Genomic DNA, 12626 nt, shown 5'->3' with positions numbered 1-12626 from the left:
AGAGAGAGAGAGAGAGAGGTGCCACCTCATACTCTTGGTTTTTGCACCCAGCTAGTTCCCTTTCTGCTTCTCTGCTATGCTGTGGTGCAGTTGGGGATGTCTTGCCAGGATGCCAACACCTGAGTTCAAAAACCTGTCTCCCCCAGCCCCCCACACACATAAAAAAATAAATTAATGCCTACTTTCCAGGCATTTAAAAAAAGTTTGTTTTGGTTCAGAATAATCAAAAAGTTCTGGAGAGGGATAGTGTTTAGAACTGCATATTAAGTATATGAATATACTTAATGACAGTTAATTCTACACTTAAAAATTACTAAAATGTTACATTTTACATTGTAGTTATATATATAAATATACAATATAGAAAAACACCAATGTGTTCAGAAGACAATATACTTAAGAACTAACTGAGGGGAATGTTTACAAAGTGGTAAATCAATAAATGCAATGGAGCACATGAATTTAAAGGGTTGTCTGATGCCTGTAATCCCAGCATTCAGGAGGCTGAGGCAGGAGGATTTCAAGTTTAAGGCCAGCCTGGGCTATATAGAGAAACTTTGACTTAAGTAACTAAATATCTGAGTAAAGTAGATCAAACACTCAGTTTTTGTGATGGTTTTGAGGAAGGTAAAGAATCAGTAGACTGGAGAATTAGGCAAATGGAAGAGCTGTCATGTGCAAAAGAACAATAAATCATATGTAACAGGAAGCAAATTTATAAAAGGAAAGTTGTATTAAAGAAGCAACCTTTATACTACCGAAGTGTTTGCCGGGTGGATGAGGGAATAAGGAATTACAAAGAAAATGGTGAAAGGGGCAGTCTCTGTGGGTAGGTGGTGACAAACGATTAACCAGTCTTTTACTTTGAGTAGAGAGGTCTTTTCTTGATTTAAAGTGATTTTCTGCCAACTCTCCTGGAATTGCAACTCCCAAATGAGAGAGGAAATTCCTAAAGACCCATAGCCTTAGAGGATGGAGAGGTGACTAGAAATGACCATCTCCTTTGTGTACTCATTTCTGGGCCAACGACCAGACCATGCTTCTCTGCCCTGCATGAGATCTGGGAACAAGCTGATGGTGGGCCTTGGATCCAAAGCCATAGGTACCTACCACAGGTAAGGAAGAATGGACAGCCAGAAGTCCATTGGGCATCTGCTGTCAAATAGGACCCTAGATTTGCCGGGGGACTTCACTTGGAACTGGCAAAGATTCTAGGAACTAGAACCACTGAGGTCTCCCAGATGGAGCTGGGAAGGAAGTAGGAGTGGGGCTGTGTGCCTGATAAGCTAACTGTGCCAGCCAAGCCATCTGCGGCTAATCTGGCACTTAGTAGGCGTTCAGTAAATATTTGCTACATTGAAATGAATTGAAAGCCTACTTGTCTCTATTTTGTATTATTTGATTTTTGTTTGTTTGTTTTTGTATGCTCTTAGTTTACTGGAAAAGAATAATTTCACTTTTTAGAAAGTTGCTATTCGATGTAGCTAAATCAAACTGAAGGGGATTGATCTATATCTAGAACAGAATGGCTCTCAGGATACTAACGGCCTCTCTTTTATCTTTATAGGCTCCCTTTCCTCCCTGGTAATTCCATCCATGCTTTCCTCATCCCTTGCCTGTTATCCATTCAACATGCTCCTCCTGCATTCAAATACTGTCTTGCCGATGGTTCCAGATATATCTCTCCTCTCTCTCTCTCTCTCTCTCTCTCTCTCTCACTCTCTCTGTTTTCCAATGCTGGGGATTGTACCCAGGTTCTGAAGCATGCTAGATAAATGTTCTATAGGTGAGCTATGTCCCCAGGCCCATGACGGCTCCTCTCATTCATTGCTCAGCTCTCAGCATATCCAAAATCTGACTCAAGTCACCTGACTGATGAGATTGCTCCATTCCATCCTGGATTCAATGCATATCTCCTTGAGAGGCTTACCCTCTGCCCAGCATCTCCAGTGGGGGATCTCAGTGATACATAGGACTCCACCACCTTAATTCATCCCTGGTCTTATTGAGTCTGCCTCTGGAGTTTAGCTTTACCTGTTTGAACCTGACCCACCCCAGCTATTGCAGATATACAAACAATCAGAGACAAATAATCCAGAGAGCTCCAGTGTCTGTCTCTTAGAGCTAACAGGCTTTAGAGTTAATTCTTCCTGCCCTGTGCTCACAGGCTGTACTGCACTTTCTTGGCTTTACAAATTGGATTTCTTCTTCTGTAGAGCCCCAACTCTCAGCCAATGAATGAGGGTATATTCCTTTTTGTTCCCACCAGTTCCCAAACTCCTGGGGCTCTGGGAATCGTGGTCTATTTCTTTTTGGACACTAGGAGGCTTAAAGCAGAAGTTCTTTTTTGGCTGCACCCTGGAATCACCTGGGGCGTTTAAAGGATTACTGATGCCTGGGCATCACCCAGCCAATTACGCTCTCTGGCATTGGTATTTTGTCAAGACTTCCTAGGTGATTTTAATGCTGAGCCAAGGTTGAGAACAATTGGTTTAAAGCATGTATTTCCACTGTGTATACTTTGGATCCTCAGAATTGTGTCCACTCTTCAGCTCTCCAGATTGATCCTTTCAAGCTCTCAAGGAATAGCTTGATTATGTCCTCCACTTTCTTTCATCCAACAATTCCTCTGTCTACTCTCTAATTGGCACTGGGTAACAAATGTAACTACATGTGGACATCTGATATTTTTGACCACCACTCCATACCTGTTTACCTCAATTTTTCTGTAGGTGTTTGTTCCCATTCCCAGCCCAAGGCCCTCTGTGAAAAGGGGCTTCCACACCTCACCTCAGAGCTGCATGTTGGATGTTCCATTCCCCCTAGCCACAGTAATAGGATCAGTAAAGGGCCTGTGCCCCAACATGGGCCAATCAGACAGAATGAGACTCGATTCTAAGACTTTGGCTTGACATGTTTGGGAATTCATTTATTTCTTGCTAGACATAAATGTGAGACTGGAGCCCAGAAGAAAGATTGTCAAGTATGGAGCCCAAACAGAGCAAGAAAAACCTGGGGAGGAACCCTAGCCTTGAAGACCATAGTCTAGTGGAGGAGATCCACCTGCTTACACATCCAAAACAAGAGCAGTAAAGGTGAGAATCAGCGTGTGGCAGCTCAGGGCATCTGGGCAGCACAACCGGGATGCCCACGAGCACTTGCAGCTGGCTAGGATGCTTGTGGTCGTTTCTATTTTTGCCTCACAGAGTTGAATTCTGCTGGGAGGCAGCCAGTGAGATCTAGCTCTGCTCAAGGCTGCTGGATTGCTTAATGACTGGTCTCTCCCCCAGCAGATGTAGCTTCCCAGGTACCTGCATTGCAGGAGTTCTCTGACTCTTCCCTCTTACTCAGTTTCCTACTGGAGGCTGATTAAGACACCTCCTCCCCTTGCTTGGTCTTGGATAAAACCTATCTTGTGTAGGTCCTTCTGCTACGCTTCTCTTGCCTCCAGTCTCTGTCCTTTCAGGCCATTCTTTTGACTGCTGCTAGTGGATTTAATACGTAAATTTGATCATGCCACCTCCTACTTCAAAACCTCCACCAGCTCTTTCTGGCCTTGAGAATGAAGTCCAAACTCTTTACCAGACCCTGAGGTTTGTCACAGTGTAATCCCAACTTCCCTCTTAGCCCTGGCCACTTCCCACCACATGCTATCAAGTCAGCCATGGATATCCCTGTCATTTCTTGTATGGTTCATGCCCATTAATACCCCATGCTTTAGTATGCACTTATCTGTTTGCTGGAAATGACCTTCCTTCCTCAAAGACCCAGCTCACATGTCCTCTTTCTTCAGTCTTGTCCAGGAAGAGTCAGTATCTCATGGTAATTTATTCATACCTTGTAATGTTATATTTTGCTCATTAAATTTTCTGAGGACACAGACTGGCTTAGAGTAGGTGCTCAGTCAAGATGAAGTAAATGGATGGATGCTATGAAAATTCCCAGAGGCAGCTAGGACAGACAGACTCAGGAAATCCCTGGATGGAAAAGGTACAGGGCAGTAGAAACTGTTGGAAATTGTTTATAGCTCACCTTTCTAAGGGCAGGGTCTTGACTACATTGGAAACTGAAGGGACTGGGGCTAGTAGTCCCATATTGGTGTGTTGTCATCTTAAAGAGGCAGGTGTCCTGCAGAGGGATCCTGAAGCTATGGAAGGCTCTGGACACAGGTGTATTGTGTGGGAAGGAATGCATGAGTTGTTTCTACTGAGGGGGTAGATTTCAGAATCCTGAAATGGCTGTACTCAACTTGGGTGCAATGGTGCATGCCTGTAATCACAGATGCTTGGGAGGCTGAGTGGGGAGGATCTCAAATTTGAGGCCAGCCTGGACTACATAGTGAGACCATGTCTAAAAAAATGAATAAACAAAATAAAATATTGACTATATAAACACCTTTATGACTATATTAATTCAGTCACAATCAAAGAATAAAAACGTCACCCTAGTTCTACCACTATATCAAGTAATAATAGTGATGACTATAATGCATTGAGACTGTACAATAGCAGTGACTAAGCGAAGCACTTTACAGGTGTTATCTCATTCACTCTTCCTGAGGGTCCAATGAAGTATCCCCACTTAAGCGATGAGAGAACGGAGGTAAAATCTTGTCCAAGTTTTGAGAGATAGTCAATGGCAGAGGCAGGACTCAGGTCTGTCTGAGTCCAGTGCTTATCCTTTTAGCCTGTATTCCTCATGCCATCTGTGTGTAGGCCTTGTACATATGTGCTAACAGTTTCTACATCATTGTACTCATGGCACAACTATAACTAAGATTATTTTGTAAGTGTGACAGCCTATCACATATCTAGTCCATCACTAACTCCTGTTGACTTCTAATCTGTAATCCGTCTCTACACTTATTTATTTACTTTTGGTCTGGACTTATTCCAGGGCCTCTTACTTAGCCTCCATGCTTTTCCTCTTGTCCCCTTCTTATCCCTTCTCCCCAGAGCCAGAGTGGACTTCTAAAAATATACCAGATCTTGGCACTCCTCAGTCCATCAGTGGATAACCTCAGATCCTTAACACGGCCTCAGCACCCTGCATGTGTCTCCCACCTCATCTCATGCTTTGCTAAGCTTACTGCACTGAAAACACACTGACCTTCCTTCTTCAAAACTGCCCAGTTCTCTGCCACCCCGGGGCCTTTGCAGTTTCCTCTGCCTGGGACCTCCTGCCCCTGCCCTTCCTGACTTCTTAGTCTTCAGACCTCTTCTTAAACACCTCTTCAAAGAGGCCTTTCCCGAACACTCTTGTCAACCTAAGTTAGATCCCTTTATTCCCACAGGCTACCACTTATATTTGTGATGCTTTGGTTATTATCGTTCATGCAGTCTAACAGTTCTAAGACAGAAAGACTTTATCCCTAATACCCAGCATGGTGCCAGATACACAGTAGGTGATCCGTATTTGTTAGAAGCATAAATATTTTTCTGTCTTCACAAATATAATCTAATAGCTACATAATAATAGTTATTCATTAATTAATGGTTTTAATGAGATATTTGTTTCATATGCAGCTGAGAGAACTGAACTTTCATAGTCAGAAGAAAAAAATATTTGAAGTCTGTGTGTCAGCAGCATCAGAAACCTGAACTCACTAATAACATTAGGTATACACACAGTAAGTTTAATTTTGCTGTTGAAATAAAAAATATATAGCTTATAGGTTTTGAAATCAATTTAGTAGGTGTAAGCAGTACTGATTTTAAAAATAGAACAGAATGGAAAATGCCTGAGTACACTGCAGGTGAGAGGATAAGAATTATTTTGTGTAACTTTTGTTTCCATTATATACAGATAAACTACAGCTAGAGCGCTGAAGTGTGTACTGTAGTATAAAATACAGTTCTTCCTGGGTTGCAGTTAAAAAATTGAATAAAAAACAACCAAGAGCATGCTGAAAACAAAGAAAAAAATTGAAAAACATTTATTTCAGTGGCTTGCTTTTGGAATCATGCAAACATTTTAAAATTCTCAGGTCTTGCCTGACAAATTACTTAGTCTGTTTTCTACACGCTCATCATTCTGATATTGCTGGTGATTATATACTTCAAGGATTTGAAATACAGGAGATTTCTAAGGCTATTTCTTTTTAAATAAATATTTTATTTTGAGCTAATTTTAGATTTAGAGAAGAGTTACAAAGATAGTATAGAGTTCCTAGTTTCCCCTATTGCTAACATCTCCTATTACAGTGGGATATTTGTCCTAAGGAACCAGCACTAGTCCATCAATATTACCAACTCCAGACTATCAGAGTTCATCCATTTTCTTCTTTCTGTTCCAGAATCTAACCCAGACTGCCATACTGCATTTAGCTGCCATGTTCTTTAATTTTCTCTGGTCTGTGGCTGTCCCTTGATCTTCTCTTGTTTGTGATCACCTTGATAGCTTTGAGGACTACTGGCCAGGTATTTTGTAGAATGTTTCTGAATTTGTCTGGGGTTATGGGTTTGGGGAAAAAATATGCAGGTAAAACGCCTTTCTCATCATATTCTACTAGGAGAAGTACATGTCAACACATCACCGGTGATGCTAATCTTGATCACTTGGTTAAGGTAGTATCTGCCAGGTTTGTCTACTGTTTTCCCTATTTCATAATTGTTCGTTAGGACCAAATCACTGACCCTAAGACCCACCTATCTTTAAGTGGGGACGGGGTGGAGTGATCGATGGTGGTGGTTTAAACCACGTATTATTTGATATTCTGTCATAAGAAAGAGTTGTCTCTTCTCCACTTATTCACTTACTTGATAATTTATATTACTAATAACTCATATGTATTTATTTTATATTTTGTGTTATAATCCTATACAATACTGCTTTTTTGGGTTTTTTTTTTTTTTTGCTCAAATTGTTCCAGTTTTGATCATTGGGAGCTTTCAGTGTGTCCCTTTGAGTACTTCCTTACTTTCTGGAATTATAAGATGCTCCAGGCTCAACTTGTATTTCCCTGCCTCAGACATAGGATCAGCCATTCCCCCAGAAACTAGCTTTTGAAAGGCAATTAGCCAGAGAAGTGGAATGTTGCCTATTAGGCATGGAGGGCACACAGTGCTTCTCTGCCCAGGGTGTGCTGTGGAGACTGGGGACAATAAAAGAAGAGGAAGGGCTCCTTGTTGTTTTTTTTTTTTTTTTTTTTTTTTTAATTTTCCCAGCTTGGATGTAGTTCTCTGGCAAGTTACCCAAGGTTATCTGATCTGGCCCGGTTAGAATGCAGAATGTTCTGGAAGCCTTTGCTGCCCACAGGGAATGGCAGACATTCAGAGTCCCTAGCTTGTGTTGGTCAAGGTCTGGCCTCCTGGACTTCTAGGGCATCACTTGTCCTGCTTATTTTCAATTATGCATCTATCTAACACCAGTTTGTATATTCTCTAAACCATTGTTTCAGATTTGACTTCTACCCTAACTCCTCCCTCTCATGCATGCTCAGTGGATTCCCTGCTCCAACAGGCAAGCATTCCCTCAGCCTCTCCCGCCTTCCCTAGGACTGCTCCTCTTCCCCCTTCCCAGGCTAACTCTTCATGCTGGGCCTCAATCTCACCCTCTCCTGATTTCTCCAGGACTACCCCTCTTTCTCACATCTTCAGCTCTGTTCCCCTTCACTGGCTCCTTTTACTCAGCCTAAGAGGATGCTCAAATTTCTTAGCAGAGACTTTCCTTGGCCTTGCCTCAACCCACCCCCCCACCCCCCCTACCCCCCCACCCCCCGCCAGCACAGAATCTCTCTCCTCTTTACTTCAGGCTTCTTGAAAGAGTACATTTCACTGGTCATTGCCCTTGGTCTCTGGGGCCACGGAGACCAAGGAGATGGGAGATTTTCTAAAGAAAAGGGTGGCTATATTGGCTTCCATGGAGGGTCCCTGGTAGGGAAATTAAGTGGCCCCTCTCTTGGAAAGATTTCAAGATGATGAAACAGTGTTAGTAAAGACCACTCTGGAGGATGAGACTGAATGCTACAGCCACCTAGGAGAGTGCTGGAGACACATGACCCAATCTGGCCTTCTGCTAGGAGGTTAGAGAAGAGGAGAGGAAGTCATTCTCCACACAGGTGGCAGCCAGAACCTACAGGAAAGGAAACAGGCATCCACTTCCAAATCTTGTCTTATCTACCCTTCCTCTCCTCATTCCAGGGTTTGGCCTTTGTCCCAGAGTGACAGCACTTTAATCACAGAGCATTGAACCTCATGTGGACTCACACCTCCAAGATTATCCTGCTTCACTATCCAGCTGACTATGCTGAAGCAGCCACAGTGATTCACCACCCCACCTTGTTTAGTCTCTTTGCATCTTACCAGACCGATGCAGTTGTGCCCTTTCCATTAGTGGAGCAAAGGGAAACTCCCATTCAGGTCTTGGAGCAGTACTCACCCCTCAGCACAGACTCTTGTCTTCTGGTGCCCTACTCCACCTGAGCTGGCTTCTGCTGTCCAATCTTCTTTTGCTGATTTCTCTCCTTGACCCTGCCAGGAACAGCTTTCCCTCAAGTGCCTGGCTCAGCCCTGATCTTTATAATCCAACTCATGAGAGAGAAGCTTCCTCAAAGGCTAAGTGCAGACTCACCTGTTCTTTCCCATCCCCTCCAATTTTGTGTATGTATGACCTGGCCTATTTGCTTATTCATTCACTCAACAACTATTTATTTATGCAAGGTTCTCAGGCCCAGTTCTAGGTAGTGGGGTGGTATAATGAGCAAAAAGACATGGCTTCCTAAATTTGCAGATGCATCTGGGAGACGTATTAAACAAGTATTTTCTAACAATATGTTCAATGAAGAAAATGAAGGTGCTCACAGTCTCTTCCTTGTGATTAGGTAAAGCTTATGAAGGAAGTGACAGTTGAACTGAGATCTAAAGAATGAGTAGGAATTAACTAGGCAAGGGAGTGGGAGTGACAGGGATAAGAGAGGAGAAAGTCTTCCTAGAGGGAGAGGATTGCAGATTGGGCTGGGCCAGCCTTGTCCACACATTCAGTGATCTCTGTTTTCATCCTAAGGGCATCAAGAGGAAAGCCACAGCAGAGTGACACGATCAGATTTGCATTTGAGGAATTACTGACCACCGTGTGACACAAGGATTGGAAGAGGGTTTGTGGTCCGGTGAGAAGACCCTGGAGGTTAGCAAGTGACATTTGTGGTCCCAAGAGAGGGCAGGGTTAGGGTGATAGTGCTGCTCCATCTACGTGTCCCTTGACTTTCTTTTGCTGTCCTGAGATGCCAGGCTTAGGTGGGTCTCAAAGACGATGGCCCTATAGGGCCAGAAGGGGTGAAGTCAGGCCAGTGCCAGCCTTTGGTAGGGAATCAAGACTTGGTCTGTGGAGAGGGGATTAAGAGACCACTTTTCTTCAGTTCTACTTTGCCTCTCCAATTTCCCTTCCTCTGAGAATAAATCCAAGCCTGACGAAGCCTTCTTAAAGCAGGAACCCAACGTGTGCAGTGGCCCCCATCCCATCTTTACCCAGGGAAGAGCCCAGAGCATCTGTTTCGACCTAGAGGACGCTCCCTTGCCATGCTTCCTGAATGTCATATGGTGGGTACCCTACGGCCGCCCAGGCTGGCAATGGCTAGGAAAGTGAAGGTGGACTTTAGGGAAGGGCATGGCTGTGCCCATCTCAGATTCTGGAGACCTGAGTTCTAATCCCAGTATGTGACCTTGGGCAAATCACTTCCCCTCCTCGGGTCTCGGTTCCCCATCTGCACACCAAAGGTAGCCTCGAGTTACCACCAGCTGCGAGTGGGACTTCAAGCCGGGCAGGCGGGATGCCCGCAGGTGGACACGGGCGGGGGCCCAGGCCAGGTCAGCAGAGAGACGGGGGGCTGCGAGGAAGCCAGCGGCGAGCGCGCGGCGGTGCGGGGACGCTGGCCGCGGCCGGGGGCCACGAGGTTACGTAAGGAGCGGAGCGGGGCGGGGCGGGCACCGCCCGAGCGCGGCCGCCCAGCCCCCGGCGCCCAGCCCCCGCCCGCCCGCGCCTGGCGGCGGCGGCAGTAGCCGCGCAACCCCGCGGAATGGAGCGGCGCCGGGGCTGAGCCGGGCGCACTCGGGCCGCCGCATGTGCCGCGCAGGGAGCGGCAGCCGAGCGGGCGGACAGCGAGCGCGAGGGGCCCCGTCGGAGCGGCCGCCGGAGCAGCGCCGGACATGGGGTGAGTGAGCCTGCGCCCGCGCGCTCCCCGCATGGGCGGCGGGAGCCGGGAGCGAGCGCGCAGCCGGCTCCGAGAGCCCGGCCCGCAGCCTCCGCGGGCGCTCGGACACCCGGCGGACAGCCTGGCCCGGAGCCGCGGCCCTTCCCCGTCCGGCCGGCCGGGGCGCGGGGACACCTGGTGGGACCGATGCCCGGGCCGGCCGCCGTGCTCGGCCATTCCGCCGACCCCTCGCGCCTGGCCTGCGTTTGTGAGTGAGCAGAGCAGTTCGTGGTTCTCCACGGTTGAATTTCTTACAGGCAAAATGGAAATCGAAGTTTTCCTGGAAAGGAAACACAAATAACAGTAACCCTCCCGCGTAGGAATAGGGAGCTTCGGGTCTGCTGGAGATGGCGAGGATGGTGGAAGGCTGTCAGGAGCCCAGCGAGGCTTCAGGCGTAGAGACAGCTGAGTACACGCTCAGGAGGGAAGTTGAGATACTCGGAGAAGTGACTAATGCGCCTGAATAGATAAAGTAATTTAAAAGGTAGGATTGATTGCTCCCCGGCGCCTCTCCGAGCAGTAGGCGCTGTGAGTCAGGGAGCCACTGTGCTAATGGCACGGTAACTACATCTGCTCGCCCTGTGTAGCTGTATGCTGATGGTGTGCGTCCATTTTCAGGTCTCTGTGCTCATTCTCAGGAACCTGAGGCCCGAAATAGTTTGGTGACTTGGTCCACGTTGCACAGCTGATGAGCGTTTACAGTTAGTGGGAAGGGGGACACTTGGTGGATGGCATGGGCAGCGGCATGGGGTGGGTAATCGAACCAGAGTTCTACAATGACCGTGTCCCGGCTTTTGAGCCCAGTGTTCTCCAGTCTTTCACGGGACCCATGCGGGTTTGGGGATTTCGTCTGGGATGGGTGCCACGTGGGAAGGCAAGGGTACAGTGGAAATGAGGCAAGATTGTCCTAGTGGCCTGACCCAGGCTTTATTGTGCCTTACTGCAGGTCACTTTCTGAATTCATTTTGTCCCAGAAGCCATCTCCATGGGCGCCGTGGTGTTTGGAGGAAGCAGAGGCAGGCTAGGAGGAAGAGAAGTATCAGGACTGTACTCCACATAAGCTGGACATGGGGACAGATAGGGATCGGGGAGTTTGTTCAGGACCCTGGTGCCCAGGCAAGAGATTTCACGCATATTGCATCCATGGGTGGTTTTACCAGAGGCACCCTCGCTGCCAGGCAGTTTTGCTGTAACCTTTCCAGTGATCCCTCAGCACACGATGAAAGAGCTGATCTTTGAGCAGTGGGAACCCTTGTGGTTCTCAGTTTTCATACTTAAAAATCTTTGGGACCGAGTTGGCAAACGTAGGTCTCTAGATGCAAGATAAAAGGGATCTGGTAATTTTAACATTCTCTCTTTCTCTCTCTCTCTCTCTCTCTCTCTCTCTCTCTCTCTCTCTCTCTCTCTCTCTCTCCCCCCTCCCCTTTGTCTCTCTGCCCTCCCCCCAACACAAAACCAATCCAGCGTACTTGTGCAGTCAAAAACAAATATTGAAACTCTTGTGGTTAAGATCAAATAGTCCTGTGGAAATGAAAATGTTTACTCATAAAAGCTTAAAGAAAATGTCAGAAAATAATTTTTGTTTGTAGAAAAGCAAGGAGGAGTAGCTTAGGGATTTTGTTTTAACACAGAACATGTCTTTCATATAATTTTAATATCACCCGACAAATGTATATTCCCACTTCTTGTAGGTAAGGACTGATTTGTAACTCACCTCTTGCCATTTTAATATAAGTTTCTTGAATAGTTTATGTGAATGTGCAAACCATGGTTCTAAAATGAATCAGAGCTAAAGGCTGGACTTTAGACAGAGGAGGTGGAGGAGCCATTTTAACCAAAAATAGAACCAGTGTCATCCTTCGGGAGAGTAGTGTAGGATGGAGGGGGAAGAACCAAGAAAGGGTAGCCAGTAGCAAACTTTGCTGTGGTCGTACAGTTTTGTCCTGGCTCTACCACATAGGCAGGACCAGGACTTAAGGAAATAAAACAGTCATCTGAGTTTACCTCTCCCCACTTAAGGATGCTTTCCCATTTCTCTTTTGTGAAGTGTTCTACATGAAGCATGTGGTATCTGCACTGAGTTTGTGCTGTCATTCTTCCTAGGCAGCTATTTCATTCCTGCTCCCTTTTTCAGACCTCACTCCCCCCTTTCCTTACACACCCCCCGCCTTCCTTTTTATTGACAGAAGAACCACCACAGACCAAGGGAATGTCTTTATCTTCCTGCTGTGCTTATAGTCTAGCTTGTACCTTCTCCTTCCCACCCATTTGCAGAATGGCCATTTCTCTCCTGCTGTCCTCTTGGCATAGCATCCATCCACCCCCTCACCTTTTCAGAGGACCACTTCTTTCCTTCCTTCCTCTCTCCAGAGTTTTTTTCCCATCACTGTTGGAGCATCCTTCAATTCAGCACTGTCCAATAGAACTCTCTGCAGTGCTA

The 12626-nt window shown here is 46.3% G+C and overlaps 1 protein-coding gene across 5 annotated transcripts in view; it reads left to right on the top strand.

The window, feature by feature from the left end:
• Positions 1–12626, top strand: part of Homer2 (homer scaffold protein 2) — a 138871-nt gene that overhangs the window by 30885 nt on the left and 95360 nt on the right. For 2 of the 5 annotated variants that reach the window (XM_074061551.1, XM_020175587.2), the window contains exon 1: positions 9988–10147. The exons of 1 other annotated variant lie outside the window; for it this stretch is intronic. In XM_074061551.1, the coding sequence (XP_073917652.1) occupies positions 10143–10147 (5 nt within the window). In that variant the 5' untranslated portion in view covers positions 9988–10142. Of the gene's footprint in view, positions 1–9107; positions 9124–9987; positions 10148–10654; positions 10671–12626 lie in introns of those variants that run through there. 2 more of the 5 variants (XM_074061553.1, XM_074061554.1) reach the window with 2 other exon arrangements.

This window comes from Castor canadensis, chromosome 19 (assembly GCF_047511655.1).
Source record: "Castor canadensis chromosome 19, mCasCan1.hap1v2, whole genome shotgun sequence".
Lineage (NCBI taxonomy): Eukaryota > Metazoa > Chordata > Mammalia > Rodentia > Castoridae > Castor > Castor canadensis.
This window is presented reverse-complemented; position numbering and strand designations above follow the sequence as displayed.